This window comes from Mauremys reevesii, linkage group 20, assembly GCF_016161935.1.
Source record: "Mauremys reevesii isolate NIE-2019 linkage group 20, ASM1616193v1, whole genome shotgun sequence".
Lineage (NCBI taxonomy): Eukaryota > Metazoa > Chordata > Testudines > Geoemydidae > Mauremys > Mauremys reevesii.
This window is the reverse complement of record NC_052642.1, coordinates 21721089-21742587: the sequence shown is the minus strand read 5'-3', so window position 1 is coordinate 21742587 and position 21499 is coordinate 21721089. Positions and strand designations below refer to the sequence as shown.

At 37.4% G+C, this 21499-nt stretch overlaps 1 protein-coding gene across 17 annotated transcripts in view; it reads right to left on the bottom strand.

The window, feature by feature from the left end:
- Positions 1–21499, bottom strand: part of NCOR1 (nuclear receptor corepressor 1) — a 101637-nt gene that overhangs the window by 36916 nt on the left and 43222 nt on the right. For 13 of the 17 annotated variants that reach the window (XM_039507624.1, XM_039507625.1, XM_039507629.1 and 10 more), the window contains 8 exons: positions 21175–21353; positions 20569–20623; positions 19666–19767; positions 9238–9368; positions 8161–8366; positions 3088–3150; positions 1785–1924; positions 814–940 (listed from right to left, as the gene is read on the bottom strand). In XM_039507624.1, the coding sequence (XP_039363558.1) occupies positions 814–940; positions 1785–1924; positions 3088–3150; positions 8161–8366; positions 9238–9368; positions 19666–19767; positions 20569–20623; positions 21175–21353 (1003 nt within the window). The remainder of the gene's footprint in view (positions 1–813; positions 941–1784; positions 1925–3087; positions 3151–8160; positions 8367–9237; positions 9369–19665; positions 19768–20568; positions 20624–21174; positions 21354–21499) is intronic. The other 4 variants (XM_039507639.1, XM_039507627.1, XM_039507632.1 and 1 more) reach the window with 1 other exon arrangement.

Here is a 21499-nt window from a genome sequence, read left to right as displayed (position 1 = left end):
GTATTATGTGAAGAGGTAAATAACACTTCCCTATTCATGTTCCCCACATCATTCATGACTTTATAGACCTCTATGATATTGCCCCTTAGTCATCTCTTCTCTAGGCTGAACAGTCCCAGTCTTTTTAATCTCTCCTCCTATGGGAGATGGTCCATACACCTGATCATTTTTGCTGCCCTTCTCTGTACTTTTCCAATTCTAATACATCTTGTTTGAGATGAGGCAACCAAAACTGCATGCATGCAGTATTCAAGGAGTGGGCATACCATGGATTTATATACTCGCATTATGATATTTTCTGTTTTATAATTTAGCCTCTTTCCTAATGATTCTTAATATTGTTAGCTTTTTTCACTGCTGCTGCACATTGAGCAGATGTTTTCAGAGAACTATCCGCAATAACTCCAAGATCTCTTTCTTGAGTGGTAGTAGCTAATTTAGATCCAGTCATTTTGTATGTATAGTTGGGATTATGTTTTCCAACATGCATTACATCGCACTTATCAGTACTGAATTTCATCTGCCATTTTGTTGCCCTTCACCCAGTTGTGTGAAATCCTTTTGTAACTCTTCACAGTCAGCTTTGAGCTTAAGTTTATTCAGACAGATATAGTAATCCCACCTGCTAAACTTCAACCCTACAGTAAGAGTCTGAAAACTCCACTGGACTATTTTAATTAGAGTGCAACTTTTTGATCATTTTAAGTGACAACTTCTGCAGGTGGTCAAACATCACAGGCAATTAAAATGGTGGATCATTTTAGTGCTAGTAGGAGTTTCCTTCCGAACCAATTCTGACATTTCAGTAATTACCCTCACTGTCTTCTGGATTCTCTTCTTCATTGGATGCTTCAATATCTTCATCCTCCTGAGCAGAGACTGTTGACGCCACGCTTTCACACTGTGATACATCCCGCTCCTCACGAGGCCTTCGTGAAGACTAAGGCAGAAAGAATTGAGATTTACTCCATCTTGAAAACCTCCATATATTAATTTTAAATGCATTCTCTCCCCACTTTATATCAGATTTAGAAGTTAAAGATCCCCTAATTAGCAATGATGTTTCTTTCTGGACTGATTTACACCTTGTTTCAACTCAGGCAGTACTGCAGGGGGCCAAAGACGAATACAGTATTGCCAAATGCACAAAAGCTTTCAGATACACGCAGAACCAGTAGTTATTTCACATTAACATACCTAAGTAACGCCAACCAGTGTCATTGTGCCCTAATCCACTCATTTTCCAAGGCTGTAAGCACTGGCCTAACTCTGCTCCCACTTAAGTCAAACTGCTCCTGCTGATATTGACTTAAGTTAGGCCAGCACTGTGCTTTTCAAAATCCCCACCCTTGGCATTTTACTTCAGTTGTATGTGCAGCAGCATTAAGTTGCTGATGTTTCACTGGCCATCCGAACCCGTTTTGCACTGTTGGTGTTGTCTAATACCTACATGTTTCAATCCAAAGATGTTCTTGGTGGATGAAGCCCTCTATACAGGTGACTTTGCAACACACTTTGGAATTCCTCAGGAGGAAATGTATTATACCAAAAATGCAAAATAATATTACTACCTTTAAATTTAAAGTGACCAATACCTTGAAACTGTTTATCTACCCGGGCAATGAAAAGCAGCACCAAGTGCGAGAACGTTTCTCTTGCAGAGCACAAACAGGTGAAATGAAACAAAATGGGATGCTGAAGTTTCTATTGTGAGCCTCAATGCCTAACGTTAGACCAAACCCAATTCTCTCCAAAAATTGTTTAATCCAATATGATTTACTCACTTTCTGTTTGTGCTGTTGAAGGAGGTTGTCCAGATTATGTCTTCTTTTATAGTTGAAGTAGAAGTTTTTACACTGAGCTTCACTTTTAGTTCCAACCATTTTGGCTATTGCTGCCCAGTTGCGACCATGTTCCACTAACCCTGTTCAAACAAAATGCAAGCTTAGTATTTACCATGATAAATAATCAGGCTAACCAGAAATCAAGTAAACCACACACAAATTCCACTTTAAAAACACAAACACAGATGCAAGAAAATGAGGTAAATCACACTGTCCTTAAAATGACTCTTGTTGCAATAACGAACCCACCCAACAGATGAAAAGCCCTGCACTTCATAAAGCATAGCAGGATGCCTCTGAAGCGATCCCATTCTAAAGTTTTGCCAATATCTGAAAGAGAACCAGTAAGCACATTCCCTCCCATGTGCTCATTAGCTAGGTTTTCAGACTTACTATAGAAAAAGTAAATTAAAAATATATTTAGCAAGAATTAACTAGTGCTGTTAGAAAGCTGTCAGCACAGTTGCCTCTCCAGATGACAATGCTCAAACACAGGGGTTCTCAACCTGGAGGTCGGGACCCTTCAGGGGGTCGCAAGGTTACTGCATGGAGGGGGTCACAAGCTGTCAGCCTCCACACCAAACCCTGCTTTTCCTCCAGCATTTATAATGGTGTTATAAATTAAAAACACATTTTTATACATTTAAGGGGGAGGGAGAGAAATTGCACTCAGAGGTTTGCTATGTGAAAGGGTACAAATGTTTGAGAACCACTGCTCAAACAGCTGTTGTGATGACAAATCCCCAGTAGCAGCACCAATACAATAACACGAATGGTGCAGCTTAAAGACTTTATTTTTGGTAAGTAGTAATCAATTGGTACATTAAAATTTGCCAAAGTTACAATGTAAACTCCCATTTCAGATAAAAGAATCCATCTAATGGAAAGAGTATTTATGTGACTTGTAAGAGGGTGTTAGAGCAAATTTCAGAATCAAATTTTCATTCACATCAGTTTCATAATTATACAGAGACTGTTTTGTAAAACCATTTTCTATCAGACTGTTGATGGCCATAGCTGTAAACTGAAACCAAATAGCTTTTCCAACAGATTGGGAAAGCCAACAAAAACATCTAAATCTGCATGTTTGGAAGATTGGTTTGCTTAGTATGGAAATCTGCTTCTAAGAAAAAGCTCCTTTCAAACATAGAACGAAAGTGAGTCCCCCACCTCATTCACTCAAATTAGCACCGCAGAGACTAATTAATAATCAGAAGTGAAACCAAAGCTTTAGAAGGATTACCTTTTTTAGCAATTTCCATTTCTTCTTCTGTCCAGCGGGAGGTCTCCACAGGCTCTGCAGAAGCTGAAATAGCAAACGGTGAGACTCATTAGACAGAGAAAAGACCAGGATATGCCCTTTCAGCACCAATCACACATTAATTTATTGATATGTTTACATTAAGGCCTGTCCAAGCTATTTGGGAAAGCCGCCTGGGACTGTGGAGGCAGTCAGTTTCTATTACACCGAGCTAGAGGTGGGAAAAGAATCTTCATGCTCTTATCAGAGCAAGATGTTAAAGACTGGCTTGTCTATAAACCTATGTGATGTCCAAAATGTTTATTCCCAGAAAGGAAAATTCCTATGTAACATGGAAGATGACAGAATTTGGCATATCTTGTTTTGCGTTAACACACATGAATGTTATCAGCTTTGTAAACAGCTGCTCAAGTATAGCATGCTCTGGTATCCTGTGTGCTACTTGCTCCCCAGCTTTCCTAAAAATAATGTAATCCATTTCCCCCTAAATTCAAGTCCAATACCGCATTAGGGAAGACAGTTCTCACAGTGCAGTTCACACAAATATTGCCAGTGAGCTTGTCTAACAGACTAAAATACTTCTTATCTCTCATTAACAGGCAACAAAGCTTTGAGCTTTGATTTAAAAATACTCAATAAATCAGGCCCCAAGGATGTCAAGAGGAAGAGAGTTCCAAAGGCACAATTCACAGCTGATACAACATCCCTCTGACACAGTTCAGGATTAAACAACAACAAACTCCCCAAATTCTGATTTTGTGGGTATCTAAATATACAAGTCTTCATAAACAGTTTCTACTGTACTGAAGCAATTTCAAAATTTAACCAATGCAGAACCCACATAAAAAAAATAGCTCGTGAGATATGGTTTCTTTCAAGAATAATCTCTCAGGCTGCATGTTGCTACAACCATCCATGAATTCTAAAATGCCAACAACTTCTCTTGTCAGGTAAAACACAAAGGCAATAATCCAATGCAAAGACAAATAATAATAGAGGAAGTTTATATATAAAATTATAATCTCTGCACTAAAATTATGATGCTATATTGAACAACCAGAAAAAGTGAAATTTTTAAAAATCTAAACTCAGATTAATTCTACTGAACTCAGCATCAGCCATTTTTAAATTAAGTTTACTATAAATGTGAACTTGAGGCTTGTTTTTACTGCAAAGTATTCTGGACAATAAATATTCTAAGAAGCCAGGCTATTTCTAAAAGGTTCATCTGTATTCGCCCACTAAACAGTCAACGTTTTTACTGCAATAAAAAACTCTGTTCTGCCTGATTGTACAAAAGAGCCAGTCCCCCGACAGGACTTGGGATAAAATGACAGTTTCTAAATTCTTGATTCTTAGAGAGTATTTTGGTAGCATATTTTAATCTGAAGATTTTCATGGAAAGTAGGAACCCCTTTGTCCTCATACATCTGTAAATGCTGGAGTATTTCACTTCCCATGCCACACATCATAGAATCACTATAATATGTTTATGTAATATTCTCTTCAAAATTACTTCAAACACTGAGCAGTGCTCCCAAAATCCAAATGATGTAAACAAATTCTCATCTCCATTTTACAGATGGAGAAACAGATGTTAAATGACATGACCTGAGCCACAATGCAAGTCAGTGCCATGCCAGAACCATCATTAGAAGTTGGGAGTTTCTGATGCCCAGTCCTGTGTTCAAGCCCCTCGGTTAACATTGGTTCTCCACACTCTTGAACTATAAATTGTCCAGCTACACACAAGGCCATGTTGTGGGGAGGTCTAACAGGAAACTGTCACCTATTAAAGTATCCAGACACAATCTCTGAAATAGCCTTGAAGGCTGAACTAGTGTTCCTGTGAAATACATGGTACTCAATATACCACTGAAAACTCAGAACCCACACAATTATTTGCTAATGCTTAAAGTTATAAATTAAAACAAAATCATTGGAAAATATTCCAAATTCCAATTTCTGCCAAGTATCATGTTAATGTTATGCTCAGAGAAAAACCAAGTATGGTCTTGGCACAAGTAGGCTACCAAAAGTCTCAGTCAAAGATAAAAGAAATGCAAATAATCATTTTTTTTTAAAACAAGTCATTAATGTAGAATACTTAGCTCAGATACAGCCCTTATCTGTATAGCTCAAAGTTTTGTTTTTTTGGTTTTTTTTTGTTTTTTTTGTTTTTTTAATCAAGGAGGATGTAACCAGCCCCATTTAATACATGGGAGAAACAGAAGCACCTGAAGGTGAAGTTACTAGTCCAGAATTACACAGCAGGTCAGTAGAAGAACCAGATATGGAACAAACTTCTCTTGACCCCCAGGCGCTAGAGCACACGGCTTGCCTTAAAAGGCTACAGAGAGTTGAAAGACAGAAATATAAAGAAATGGAAATATAACTGGCACTTCTATACCGTCTTACATTTTCAAAGTGATGTAGCAAATGCTAACTAGTCCTTAAATCACCCCTGCAAGATGGTTAGTCCCATTTTACAAGTAAGAAAATAAGGCAGCAAGATTAACTGATTTGTCCAAGGCTGTACACTGACAGTAGCAGAGCTGAAATTAACTCCAGAGGTTCTGGCTGCCATCTCAGTCATTTCACTAAACCCTGCTACCTCACTGCTTTCGCAAAATACAAAATCCCACCCTCTGGAAAGCCCTCAGAGTCTAAAGGTCTGAAAGCAAAAATGTTCAGCACCACTATTTTATTTTAGTGCCACGAATGTATGGTACCCTACAGTCATGTTTGCCACTAATATTTTATAGATGTATATATAGATTTTATAGATGTATACAGAATATTTAAAAACACAATATGCAAAGTCCCTTCCTTAAGGACTCTTCTACAGTCAGCAGTGAAGCAGTTTTGTGCTAAAATTGTACATATTGGAAGGCAAATAACATGTTATATTCCTTTCTGCAATAAAAAATGGAACTATTCACAGTATCCATATACTTTGTCCTTCTAATCATAATTTGCACACTTAAGTCATTAGAAAAGGGAACTGGACTTTAGGACACCATGAGTCTAGCCTCACCTCTACTATTGATTTGCTGTGTGACCTGGGGTAAGTGACAAGAGTTCTGTGCCTCTTTTCCATTTCATAGCCATTTTTTAAAGTGCACTGAGATTCAGAGATAAAAGATGCTAATTAAGTCTTACATCTATTGTAATATACTCCACACAACTGATTTGTGGAAAGAGGACAAGTTTAGTGAGAGCAGCTGGACACTTCTCTTAAAAGGAAATTTTGTACTTTTCACACTCTTATTCTGAGCATTATATTCTGCAACACTACAGGCAGCAAGGATTTATATATAAAATATTGTGAAGGCTCTGAAGGGATTTTGTAGAGCCTATCTCAGACTTCTATTATAAACCTATTTGCATGCTATAACAGACACACTATTGAACACAAACCAAATAGAGAGAATGAAAGGGGTTGCAAAACACCGCGGCATACCGTGGAAAAAACAGGGAAACTAAGAACAAAAAAAACACAGCCCCAAATGCTCTAAAGTATTTAAGGGATTCTTCTGTGGAGGGAATTATTCCACTGACTCCTCTGAAAGAGAATGGAATAGTTAATTACTTAGCATGCTGAAGCCTCTTCTCCTACACTCATTTCCTGCATATCAATCTCCTACACTCATCTGGGCAACCAATCATAAGCAAAGAAAAATGAATGAAAGTTTAAAAAAAAAATCTATGCTAGTAAAAAAAAATGCAATCAACAATTCAGAGGGAAAAATACTCTCCACCTGCTTTATTTCACTGGACTTGGTGTCACTCAGGTTTAATATTGTTCTGAATAATGTTCAGCCATGGGTAAAAACCCCACTTCTTCAGATGCACTTACGAAAGCTTATGCCCAAATAAATCTGTTAGTCTGTTAATCTTTAAGGTGCCACCGGACTCCTCATTGTTTTTGTGGATACAGACTATCACGGCTACCCCCTCTTTCAATGTGGGCTTTCATAAAACTGCAAAAAAAGTTTAAGATTATACGAAGACGTTTATTGTCCTAGTTTAAGACCATGGAAACTTGCTGAGATAAATGCACGAGCCAATGTTTACAATTTAATGAGCACTCACTTTCTTCTTTTACAGTGCTCTTTCAGGAGGGTCAGATTCCATGAGCAATAACCAGAGGAAGATTTGCTAAAAACTCTAATAGCACAAACCAGTATAATACTGGTGTACCCAACAGCCACCAACAGCAGGCAGCTTGCAATGATGGGGGGGAAAAAATCTTATGCTACTGTGGATAGTTATTTATACTTTGAATAACATCTGCAAGCTAGAGCCAAGCTCAGCTTGACCTCTGGGTAGAGAAAGCTCAAGTAATGGAATAGTGCCATTTGCTGACAGCTGTCACCTCACTTTAATACTATTTTTTAAATCCTCTCCATTGTTAATTTTTCTGTATTTCTAATGCATAAGCCAGCATGGCTCGGTTTTGTTTACTTCCTTGTTTCTGCATCATCATCAGATTATGGCAGCAGGAATGTGCACTCCTCTAGGAACTCAGCCAGCAGCAAGAGTCTGTACACGGTCTACTGGTATGTGCCACCAAAATAATATTTTACAGAAAATTCCTTAGCTACATAATGGATTAAGAAACAAGCCAACGAGAGATCCATTCCAGATAATAAATAGTGTGGTAAATCAAATTCTGGGCCTAAATTGCTTGTTAATAACCATCTAGGGCTAGGTCCTGCAAATGGATCCATGTTAATACAGATCCATTTGCAGGATCTAGCACTAACCCTGCAAACTTAGAGAAAAAGTCTTTGTACAGTAAGAATCACTGGTGTTCTCTTATACAGTTTTAACATCTGATCTGATTTTATTTAACATCTGCTCATATCGATACATATTTTTAGAAGTTTGATAAACTTCTTGATGGTCTTGTTTGTCAATAAATGACTAGAATTGAAAAAAAATGCATTGTATCCAAAATGGAAATGTGTTTTATGCACAAAGAATGATCTCATTGATAAAGTGCCTTTCTGCCAGATGGATCCCAACATGCTTTACATACATACTACTCACAGGGTTCTGGAGGTGGAGGAAGAGGCGGTGGTGGCTCTTCAGTAGCCGAAGCAGCGGCATTTGCTGCTGCAGCTTCATTTGTCATAGATCTGGTGATCCTGCCCTTACGACGACCTTGACTGTTGGCAGTTTTTCGTCCCCTAGGAGTAGCCTGCTCCGTTTCCTCTGCTGCAATTTCTGTTTTATCCTTCTCTTTGGTGTTCTCTCTGGAGTGAAGACAAAAGTTAAAAGAAAAGCTTCAACACGGATATTAATAAAGAGTATACTTCATAGGCAGGTATTGGTGAAACTGAATCAGAGATATAAGAACCAAGTGTAAGCTCGCTTTTCAGTACTGATGGAAAGAATAATTGTTTCTAAAGCAATTTAACAGTAAAACAGGCTCCTCGTTTCCACCCCCCCAAAAAATCAGAATTTATTTAAAAACAAATGGAGCTACACTCCATTAACTAAAAATCAAAGGGAAAAAAATCTACCATTTCCTTACTGATGGTACCAGGTATGTACTTTTATTGGTTTTAATAGAATGTCCATTTTCATATAGAAACATTAGCACCAGCAGTGTTAGTGGGCCACTTCACCTTGAATGTTCCCTTGAAATGCATTAACTACTTATGCTAAACAATCTGTTCCACCTTGTATTTACCTGTGATACTCTCAGTACATTTCCCAGACCTAAAGAAGAGCTCTGTGTAAAGGCAGTACCTCATTGTTTATCTAATATACTGTGACCTACACAGCTACACCACCACCACATACACCACCAGCAAACATTTAAAACTGAAACAAAAAACTTCAGAAGGGCAAGAAAAATTCCATCCAAACTTTAGGGATTTTCCACTGATCTGACTGGTCCAAAGAGTCAGAGAGACAAATATGCCATAGAACAATTCTTTATGCAATCAGCAATAATTCAACTCTAAATAAGGAAATTCTATAGTGAAATTAACTATTAGGTTTATTGCTTCCATTTAATACCAATTCCCTAAATAAATAGTAACAAAAAACTAGCAAAGAACAATTGCATTAGGAAAAAAAAGTCAAACAAAACAGTTCATTCTCATTACATATACTCACTTAGATTCCTCCTTCTCATCCTTTTCCTCTTCATCTTTCTTTTCTTCCTCTTTTTTCTCTGTTTTTTCTGCTTTCTCCTCTTCTACTTTTTCTTCTACCTTTTCTTCTTGTGAAGGACGTGCAATTTGCTGCTGAAACGAACCATTGACACACTAAAGCTATATAAAACACTTAACTGTGTAAAGGAGATGCATTTCTGTCATAATAGCATTAACACCATCAATATTATTGAAAGAAGTTACTAAGATTTTACATTAGAATCTTCATCACAATTTACATGTCAGTTTAGAAGTTGGGCTTGGATTACAGAGGTTTTACAACAATAGGGACATCTGCAAATTAAAAACATAAGGAAGTGGTTTGGCAGACCTGTTGGCATGGAACAATCTGCCTGTAGCCTTGAAGTTTGTTTCAACCACCACATTTTGAATGTTTCCTTCAGTCCCTCTCAATAAGTATATTATTTTCTCTTAAATTTGTCTGATTTTCAGTAACCTTTATTTGGGAACTTACTGCATTTTATTTTATAGATTCCATGGATGTACTGGTTTCCTCAATAGAATAAGTACAGTGATAATGAAGACACAGTACACAAGTTATTCTTTGTGCTGTCTTCACAAATAAGTCTATACACGCTATCACATAACACATAATATGGAAGAGTTTTATGTTAAAAACACCGCTATGAGTCCCCAACACATGAAGCCTGAAAATTAACAGCTGTAATTAACAAGTTTTAAAATAGTATTCAGGAGACATCTAACCAAAAATCCTGAAAAGTATATTTCAAGAGTAGCAATGTTAACTTGCTCTATTTTAAAATAGTAATACATGATAGTTTACAACTTGGAAACAGAAGATCTACCACCATGAACATTATGTACAGCTCTAACCCTCCTAAGGGTAGTCAGCAGTATCAAGCACTACATTAGGAATTTCATATTTCACTAGATCAGGGGTCGGCAACCTTTCAGAAGTAGTGTGCCGAGTCTTCATTTATTCACTCTGATTTGAGGTTTCAAGTGCCAGTAATTCATTTTAACGTTTTTAGAAGGTCTCTTTCTATAAGTCTATAATATATAACTAAACTATTGTTGTACGTAAAGTAAATAAAGTTTTAAAAATGTTTAAGAAGCTTCATTTAAAATTAAATTAAAATGCAGAGCCCCCCCCCGGACCGGTGGCCAGGATCCGGGCAGTGAGAGTGCCACTGAAAATCAGCTTGTGTGCTGCCTATGGCACGTGTGCCATAGGTTGCCTACCCCTGCATTAGACTACTTTAAGCAGTTGGGGAGGAAAGGTATAGTTTAGAACTACAAAGTTCTTTACTATATTTCTCAATGACAACAAAAGATATAGTTTTACAATCATGTGGGTGTTGACAAAGAAAAACAGTTTGCAAATATCAGAGTAATTACAAACAGGCTCCCTAACCCTGCATTTATGCAGTCCTAATTAAACTGGCAGTTCTAGCCTTAACTTTGTCTTGAAACCTGGACAAGTATCTGCTTCTGCCAAGGTAGTATGATGCCATTAGCTTCAACCACCGGTAATACATTTGATATAAACTAGCATCCTGTTTGTTGCCCTTTTCCTACAGTCACACATGCAAGAATCTGTTGTGTACTAATTCTTAAATATAGCTATAGTTGACATTTACTGAGTAGGGAAGACGTAATACTGTTTCAATACTCTCATGGGGTTACTGCCCCTAAAACACTTCACAGAAACGAAACTGTACTTGCTTCTTACTGGCTCAAATCGTATCTACAACTCAAACCCACCTGAATCACTTTTACTGTTCTTCATTTACATGACACCAACGTCAGTTATTTTGATGTAATGTAAGATATCTACATTCACAATTTACAAGTTTACTTTTGATGTCCATATCCAAATCCCTGCAACCAGCATAGTAGTAGCAAGTGCTGAAATCTATTTACATTTATTATAAAATCAGCACAGGTCCCAATTTGGACTGATGGATTATTCCACTGGTAGCCTCATAGAAGTGAAGATATTTAAAGACACTTTCATTTTTTCCTCCCTATTGTTTTCAAACATACTATTTTAATGTCTTTATTATATCTCCTATAGCTATTTCCATTGTTACCTGTAAACCTATGAGTCTAGAACTGAAAATAGTGGGACGAATTTGTGTCACCATCCCCACACCTCTTTCCCCCTTCCCCCCCCCAAAAAAAAACATTCAACTTCCCTGCCTGGTTTAGTTATTAGGAATAATCTAAGATTTGCCAACTCAAATCTCTCATGCTGTTTCCAGATGGGCTGAAAAATGTATAAGATATGTTTCCCTGTGAACACTTTATACTAAATTAAAAGAGATGGACCCTTAAAGGTGGCTGTAAAAATATTTTCTTTACAAGTATAAGCTTTAATGTCCTTATGCTCCCGGCTGTGTTGCTGCCTTTTACAAAGTACTTTCAGGACTTCCTCAAAAAGGAGAGCATCAAGAGTCAAGTAAAGCCAAGCAAAATATGAGAGAGAGGTTTCTTTGCATTTTACTTATGTTACATTTATATACTGCACATAAGTGTATATATTTCATTAAATTTTAGCATTTGTATCTACACAATAAATGTAATTATATGAGCAATTAAACTTCACGCTTGAGAGTTGTAAGCATGTGATGATCAGGAAGAAATTCCCCTGCTCTCAGCGCACAGCATTGTACAATTATTATATTACAATTACTTCTTAGGTGCAGCATGGGGGTGGTTCACCTTCTGAAGCACTGCTTAGTTACTATCCAGACACCTAGTTAGATAAATTGTGCAATCCAGTGTGGCAATTCCTACTGAATATTATGTATTAGTAGTATTGCGATAGCACCAAGAGATCCCAATCAGGGTCCCATTGTACTACGTGCAGTACAACTAGTCAACTCCATAAAGACTGTTCCCGCCCCCAAGGGCTTGCAATCTAAGTTGTGGTCTGGGCAGTACTCCAGTGTGAGAAACCGGATCTCAGATCCTCAAAGATTCTTCCCTTTGACAACATAAAAATATTTTTAAAACAGTATCAAGAATGCCTGAGATGGCACGTGAGTAACACAGAGCCTATGTACAATTAAGTCACTACGTATGGTATCGTTTGGAAAACATGCTCATAACTGTTGATTAATGCAGGAAAAATTTCTGTAAGCAAATAACAAATATGGTAAGAATGCTTGCTTTAATCATCCAATTTCTATAAACTAAACATTCCAAAAAAGAAACCATAGGGGGTAGCTTGCATATGTAAACCAAAATCAAGGTGCAGGTATTGTAAGCGTGCACATTATCTATACACAAACAGTAAGAAGTCTGTTAGTCTGTTTAAAAACCCTGGAAAATTCATTGAAGGCTAAAACCTACTCTCTCTGTTTGCACTTAAGTAGTGCACCACACAAATCAAATATTACTGAGAGAGCATTCAAACATGCATGGCACTATTAAAAAAACAAGGACTAAATCTTTTCCCCTATGAGTTTACAATTCTGCAAGCATTTACTATTGCATATATGCTTACTCTTATGTGTAGTCATATCTAATTAGTGAAACTACAAAGGGAGTAACTCCATGATCTAACTGGGGGTTACATTAGATCAGGAGTTCTCAAACGGGGGTCGGGACCCCTCAGGGGGTCACGAGGTTATTACATGGGGGGGGTCACAAGCTGTCAGCCTCCACCCCAAACCCTGCTTTGCATCCGTTTATAATAATGTTAAATATATTTAAAAGTGTTTTTAATTTATAAGGGGGGGGGGGTCGTCACACTCAGAGGCTTGCTATTTGAAAGGGGTCACCAGTACAAAAGTTTGAGAACCAATGCACTAGATGACCCTTGCTACTCCTTCTAACCCTATGATTCGGCCCTAAATTCACATAACAGGAGGAAGTAACAAATGGAAGGTAAATAATATAATATAAGCTTGAGTAATTCATGAGTCTTGAAGGTAATATTGTATTGCATATACACGAGCATAGCTCAAGTGTCTCCTCAAAAGGGTGTACTGAGAAGGGACTTGAGAATGAAGAAAAAGGTGAAGTGTCAGAGTCAAGAAGGGGGAAGCAAGCATAGTTGTACACATAGGAGAAAACAAAGGGGGTAAACAAGCAGCTTTGGCTAACGTAAGTCATGCACAGTTAAGCAATCACTCTCTCCCCCCTCCCTAGACCCCAAACACCCAGATGCCTATAAAACACGGTCGTCCGTTCAAAATTCCCTGCTTGTGCAGATTAAAATCAGACTCCCAGAAATACTTTAACTGCAAAATATGCTTAAACATCTGCTCAAACAAAAAAATAAGTTTAGTATTAAACTCTTGGGGGATTTTTCTCTTGAGCGCAAGGAACAATTTGCTTATGTTTTGCAGAAGTCTTTGAATAAAGTCAGTGTGCTGCAATGCGTGGATGCCACAAAGGGTCAGCATGATTTTTGCTAGTGGGGTTTTAAGTAAGGCCCTTATTACTAAATCAATGTGTGCTGCTGGATGTCTAAATACAATAATTCTGGTAATTATTAAATGCTTTAACACTATCTGAAAATTCACAGAAGGACGAGGAGATAGTTCTGGGAGTTTTTTTCCTAGGAGCTTAAATGCTGTGTGTTAACAGGATTAAATTTTATATAGTCCATTGAAAAAACTCCTGAAAATCGGCTGGATAAATTCTAAAAGACTCCTTCATATAGCAGTGGCAACGGATGTCTCTGGTACATAACCAAATTAAGGTTGGAAGTCAGCCTGAATATATTTTATAAAAACTAAATTGCTTTTGACTTTTTAAAAATATGAACTGAAGTAGATATTAATAGTTAACTTTTATTTATAATCTTCCTGCAAAGTATCAACATCTCAATATTGGTACTACCTGGTTTTCCCACATATTCCTTTAACACAATGTCAGTGAGACATGCTGAGGTAAATGTTTTTTGATTGTGCAAGACAGGACAGTATGAGAAGCAAAGAGTTTAGATGAACCGCAGCTTCAGCAAAAATCTGGATTTTGTATATAACTTGCCTGAAAAAATAGCTGGATCATCAGAACACCCCCAATTGCTTTTATCTGCCTAATTTAACACTGCACATTGTCAATAACAGGTTTAAATCTGTTTTTTTCCACAGTGAATTTTTCTAGCATGCAACGCTCTATAGGGCAAAGGCAGGTTAAAACACAAACCTTAAACAGCTGAAGCCTCAGTCAACGACGTACCTGCACATTCATCTGTCGATTAAAACTCTTACTATCCACAGCACAGGGGTCGGGCTCTAATGCAAAATAAAACTCAAAAGCACAAAACCCACAGCCCCATCAATAGCTCCTTAGCATGGGCTGGCTGACCCAGCAACGTGTTTATTCCAGGAAACTTTGTCATCCTGCCACTTAAGCTGCCTACAGAAGAGTTGCCCATCTCACATGCAAGCTTCTAATCTCACAGGGGTTACTCAAGGTAATCCCCACTGAGCTGTGCTTGATTGGCTGTCACAGAAATAAAGCAAGTTTCTGCCTGGTCAGATCACTGGACTGTACCACCTGCTGTAAAGACATATGGGTTGGCCCACAGACATTAGTTGCAGCTATACTATGGAAAAGTACATTTCCAAATTACTGACTAATATTTCTCACCAGCCCCCTTTCAAATTTTATTCCAAGACAGCCTTAAAAATACTGCTATCCACTCAAATTAATCTTCTGCATTTATACTAAAACAGACTCTATTCAGTCCATCTAAATTATAGATATACACACTACACCCTTCAATGGCCAATTTGAGGAAGGATCTGTAATAAGATTATTATTACTGTGCCTTGATAGCTGTTACTTCTGGGTTTCCAGTATATATCAGGATTCACATAGCCTGTAATCACCACTTCACAGAAGATAGTGATAAAGCTGCAAGTTCTCTGGTGAGCATCCTTTTTAAAGAACAGACTAAATTTTGAGACTTGACTATCAGAATATCCCTTCCCACTAGTTGGCAGTTTTCAACCAGACTTTGCATTTGCATCCATGCCACGCCACTTTCTATTCTGAAGTAAAAAACATGTTTGCTTTATTTAAAAAAGACTCATGTGCTACAAGACAGACACTTGTCATGTTACCTCCCCATGCAGTCTGTTACAGAAGTTTAAATTGTATCTTTATTAGAGGTCTTTCCCCTTCTAGATTTACTTTAACTAAACAAAAACATGTCTCTTACGACACAATAAACTCCACATTTCTTAAGAACTTCATATGCCATAATCCAGTACTCAAGACCTTCAAAATAAACATCCGTTTTGAGACCTATGCTGATGTTGGCCAAGTTTAAATGGTTGCAATTGTACTGGCTAAGAAAAGATTTAGGTTTTTAAATCATAACCATGAGTAATAGCTGTGCCAGTGTAATATATTTATGCCCTCTACTGGAGAATTGTATCCCACCTGCACTTGCTATCTGTTTCACTGCATTATTATCTGCCTTGCTTCTAACTTCTATGACCCTATATGCTGGGATGCTTCTTTTGAAGTTACTCTATTGCCAGTGCAAAAAGATCCTGGGGTGCATCCTAAACCCCACTACCTTGCTGGGAAGCTGGAAAGGATAAGGTCAATTAATAGTGGAGATGGGTCTCCTATTTGCTCTAATCTTTTAATGGGTACTCATGAGTAGTTTTTCCATTTACAGTGAAAAATACTACCCTCCGTTGGACTGAAAAAGTGATGCCCAATGATGTTTAGTGCATTTATCATGTTGTTTCAGGTATTATAGCCCAATAGCAGTAATTTTTCCCCCCCAAAGGTGAAAAATAATTACATTTATACCATAAAACAAAGGCTCCAGGCAAACAAAATAATGGGATTTCTCAAGGCTTTCAATTGCTAGAAAATACAAGTGTCTACATTGCAGTTATGGCTAAGGAAATTATATTAACAACCACAATAACTGTAAGCCTAAGTACAGGTGTTTGACAGTTCTAGAACATAGTTTTCTGTAATTTACCCCATAAATAGATATCCTTACTACAAACTGGGTTACTAACTATTAACACATTTTAAAAGAAAGCAACACAATTCAGAGCTGAGCAACATATATACCATGATTCAGATACCAATGTGTTCTTGCCACTTCATGTATATATAAGACTCACTAACCATTTCCCATAATTCTGACATTTATAACTTGTCCATTAAATATTTAATCTGGGCTGACAACTGGCAAACTACGGCCCCCATTTCTAAGAATTGGGCAGCATTTAACTTGCCTCACACAAGTAGTCCCAGTGCCTTCCATGAAACTACAAGTCAATCATCACAGAACGAGGGCCAGAATCTGCCAGAGCACAGTTTTATTTTAACCATATTCAACTTATACTGCTTTTGCTCCTTTAAAGTTGTTTAAGTAAAATTTCCTAGTTCTGACAAGTTTTGGTTTCTGCATACTTCAAACAAGGTTTTAACACTAAAAGTTAAAATTTGACGAACAACTAGGTCTACAATATGCCTATTTACTTTGACTTTTTTAAATATTACTTTGGTGTATCTACACAAGTTTCCAAACTGACTACTGCACAAAACAGAACAGTTACTTTTAAGGGAGCATTACTAGGAGGTAATTTATGTATTTTAATCAGATATTCAGGCAACGGGTCAGAGCTAAAAGACATGAAAGTTCATAAACCAGATCTTGTACATTTAATTTTGCCCTCTATACCACAAATTGTTTCACCATACAAAATATTGTTTTTAATAAAAAGCTAGTTACATGTTTGAACACAGAATGTGAGTTAAATTGTACAACCCAAGTTTGCTATTCTTATTCAAATCAGTGACAGTTTAGAAAGGTTACAGTGAGTTATCCTGCAAAAACAGGTCCTGACTATAGTAATAGTGACACATTAAATACTGTACACAAGAACTGAAGCACTACTGACTTTAGGATGAAATAACATATACCCCACCCTCGCGCTCAAATGCAGTTTACTAGTTCTGAAGACTTGAGTGTTATAGAGCAACAAAAAATATGATCAAACTGTACTAGTTTTTTGAAATGCAAGTTATGTCTAAACATTAATCAGCAGCAGACTGTCAGTATAAAGCAGGGGTCTCCAACTCCCGGCCTGTGGGCCATCTGCAGCCGGCGAGCCTTCCCAATGTAGCCTGCAGGGCTCCAGCAGTTTTGGGGTCGGATCTCTTCCTTGGCCCCACCTGCCGCCCCTGGGCACTCCCCTCCCTGCGGGGCTCCGGCAGCGCAGCAGAGCTGAACGATGTCTGCCTGTTCGCTCCAGTGGCTGCCCTCCCCTCCACTGCCCCCACCCTGAGTGCCCCTGCGGCCAATGGGACTCTGCGGGGGCATTGCCGGGGGGGGCAGAAATGCAGAAGCCCCCCTGCCCTGCCCTGGAGCCCCCGGTAAGCACTGCATCCCCAGAATCTGAAGCCATCACAAATCACACACTGATGGGCTTCAGTACAATTCGTAACAAAATATCCACAATGATTAATGTTTTCAGAGAAGAGCTGGCAAAGTATGTAATGTCTCAACACAATCTCTTGATCTAGTAGTCAATGATTTGTCATAGGGTGCTTAGCTCTGATCAAAGATCGGTTGATGCACACTGAGATGTGTGGCCACTGTGGCAGGGGAGGAAAAAACCTCCTGTGAGATGGCCTTTTTTTCTACTAGCAGAAATTTAATTTAAACAGCTTCACCACAATAGTAAGGACAGACCTATGAAGTGTTGCCCATTTTAATAGGTATCTTGGAGCAGGTTTTCAGCTGGTGGGTTCCCACCTGTTTTCATTCTTTGTTAATCACTAATTAGATTAACTCTCTCAGCAAGAGAATTCCTTCCCTCTTTCCTTCATTCAAAAAGTTTGTCCAAGTCAATATGCCAATTTAAAATTTAATAGAATTTTACTGCATGGATTTTTACATAATTTACATGACCCTAATGTATTTCAATACAAGAATGAGTTAGAACACCTCTGGACTAGCCATTTCAGGAATAGTTAAATGCTCTGGGCAGAAGGGCACAGTACTACAGGATGGTGAGAGGGGGCAGGTTTCTTGCAGTACGTCACTACAAGATCTGCCTTAACTATCAATGATTGGCTAAACTGCTATCAAGAGTTTTCTGTCTCCTATTGGCAGCTAAATCTCCCCATTTGCTATAGCTAATATGATCAATGCCTTGTACTGTTAAGCCATATTTCTTTGATCTGCATTTGAGGTTCACTCACTTCCCCAACTTACAAATCACCCCAGATCTGTGCAGCCACAATACTTCAAAGTCTCACCAATTCTTCCTTTTCAGTAACATTACCAGGATGTGACTGATTTCTGCAGACTAGTCATTTCTGAGACAAACTAAAGACGAAGACTTGGGGATCTTCCAACCACAATAGTTCTATAATTTCATCTGTCTAAAAAAGACACTGAGAAACTGACAAAATTGAACTGCAGTTTCCATAAAGTGTTTCATATTTCGTCAAGGAGTTTTGTCTACTATCATTTCTGGTTGTCAGTATCAGTTTAAGGATTCAAAGGTTTCAATCTTTGCCATTCATGTAGTCATTACATACAGTTCTTTGACTATTTATTTTATCTGCAGGCCATGCTTTCTTCATTACCCTGCCTATGCCAACACATTTGCTTCCTCTCTTGACACTTTTCAAAATGCTTTTTAGCTGAATGTATTCTCTGCTCTTCTGAAACTGACTTGTCCCACATCCAATATAGTGTTCTTCACCCCTCCCTTCCCATTTTCCAACAAAAATTGTAAGTCTTCAATTTTCTTGACATTACTTTCCAATTTCCATGTTAACCCTGGCAGCCTACTAAGTATTTCTCATAATACATTACTCTCTTCCTCTTTAAAGAATTCCAATACTTCCAAGTAAATTCTTCCTGAATCAGCAAATAGGTTAATTTACATGTATTAACGTAACTGGTCTATTTTTCTTCTTGCTAGAAAATGTCAGTATGACTTTCATCGTGACCACCAGAAAATGATCACTATTAATTTCTGCTTTTTGACAGACATTGACATGTAAAGTGGTTATGTATTTTCCAATGAACATCGTATGTCCGACCTAATTTCCGTTGGCTCCACCATATGATTTACTAATAAATCTGACCTCAATTTGTATTGTTGGGTGCTCAAACAAAATGAATTGTCAAAGTGAAAGCCACAAATGAGCAAAGCAAAGATTTATGAAGACAATACTTTTATAAAAAGTTACTTGAAAACCCAGAATTATGGAATCCATTTCTTATTTCAGAAAGGACTAAAAATGGTAGTTTCTAAAATCCTATGTTTTCCTATTTTTAGTCATTTCTTATGCAATGTGCTTGACCACTCAACAATACACAAAAAGATAGTTACAATTATTTTACTTGGTTCACATGTGCATTCGAAGAGTCACTGAAACATAAGTAACATACCTGGTTTCTTCCTCTACGTTTGCCATAATTTCTTCGCACAAGGGCTTTATAATTCTCATTTTTCTTGGTCAAATAATAATACAAAACACAGTCTGGAACATTCTAAAATGAAAGAGGAAAAAATCAGTTTCTGTAACTCAAAAGCCAAACCCTATTAAATACATTAAATATGATGTCATTCAACTATTTATACTATTCTAGTCACTGGATTCAGAGAAGTGTTAGAATTTTGCTCAGCAATTAAATTGATTAATGCATACAAACAGGAAAAAACAGCTATCCTACAACATCAAACCTAAGCCCATGTATATTCATAATATCCTGTAGCTAGTTTATTCTTTATGATTTAACCTACATTATAGAATTAACAGTGGGAAAGCCTCCATTTATCATAATAGCTATTAGTATTTGAGATGCTCTGTCAAAAGTATCTTGATTGGTCCTAAATTGGGAATCATTCCTTACATAGGCTGTGCAGAACCTCAGCTCTGACTTAAAAGGCTGACCCTGCTCCCAGTGAAATACCACTGACTATAATAGTGCAGATTCAGGATCTTAGAGCGAGCATGCTAGGAGGAAGAGTCAGTTCTGTTGTTAACCAAAAGGTGAGATGCAACTTACCTATTTCAAACAAAACAACCTGCAAAATGCCATTTTCTTTTACTCTTTTATCCATGAAAGTAAACACTATTGAGCTTTGTTAGATGTTTAACATGCAACTTGTTTTGCATCATTGTTTTATTTCTGCTGACATATAATTACTGCCTTTGCAGCTAATAGGAGATTTGGTTTTGGAATAATATTTTCTCTTCTTGGAGTTAAAAGTTAACAGGAAAAGTGACTTACATTAGAAAAGTAAGAGACCACACTTTATGTAGTGTTTACGTTCTAAAAATGCCTTACCTTTCTTTCCAGGTAGGAGGCAATTAGACCAAAGTTCTTGGGATGTTGGACAAACCTTTTATAAAATCAGAAATTACTTTTAAATTCTGACAACTATATATAATCACATAGACAAAGAAGTCTTGCAAACAATTGTGTTCCATCAGGAACTCATTCATTTCCAAAAAAGAAGCTAGTTTAACCTAAGTGTGTAGTTTTCACATTACTGATTTAAGCATATTCAAATTAAACCACGCTATAGGTTAATATAGTCAAAAACTACAACTACTTGGCTTAATTATTTTCATCCGTTTAGTAAATTAAAACATCTTTTACAAAGATTCCTGTCTAAAGACAAAGCAAAAAGCAGCAGAAATAAGCAAGTGGTTGATGCCTGACCCAATAGGAAAATGCATGAACAAGTCTAAAGCTACGTAATAATATTCCATCCACACAGAGCATTCTGCTGTAGTAATCCGAGAGCCTTGGCTCCCTGATGAAATATCACCACATGAGTTTTTAACAAGAGTGACCTGAAAATGAATATAGTTATTAATGTTTACTATACACTTAGACATTCACCTGTCATTTGCAGTGTAATAAAAACAAAGATAAAAAACTAATTACTTTTCCTTAAATATCTCCTTCTCGTGGTCTGTCCAGACATTCATGAACTGTCTGTCTTTATACACCTTCATGGGGTCCTCCATCAGACCATTCATATTAATAAACTTCACTCGTCTTTGTTCTGCATCAAACATCATGGGAGGAATGACAGAGAGCTGACGCATTTGTTTTTCGTTGTTCTATAGGCAAAATAAGACAGTTTCTATGAATGTTTATGGTTCTTTTGTTATTTATTAAATGGTTCTAATGGGCAATACAGTACACAGATTCAGCCATCTTAATCCTTTCACACAATTTTATTTTCTCTCCTTCAGAAGTTGTGGCC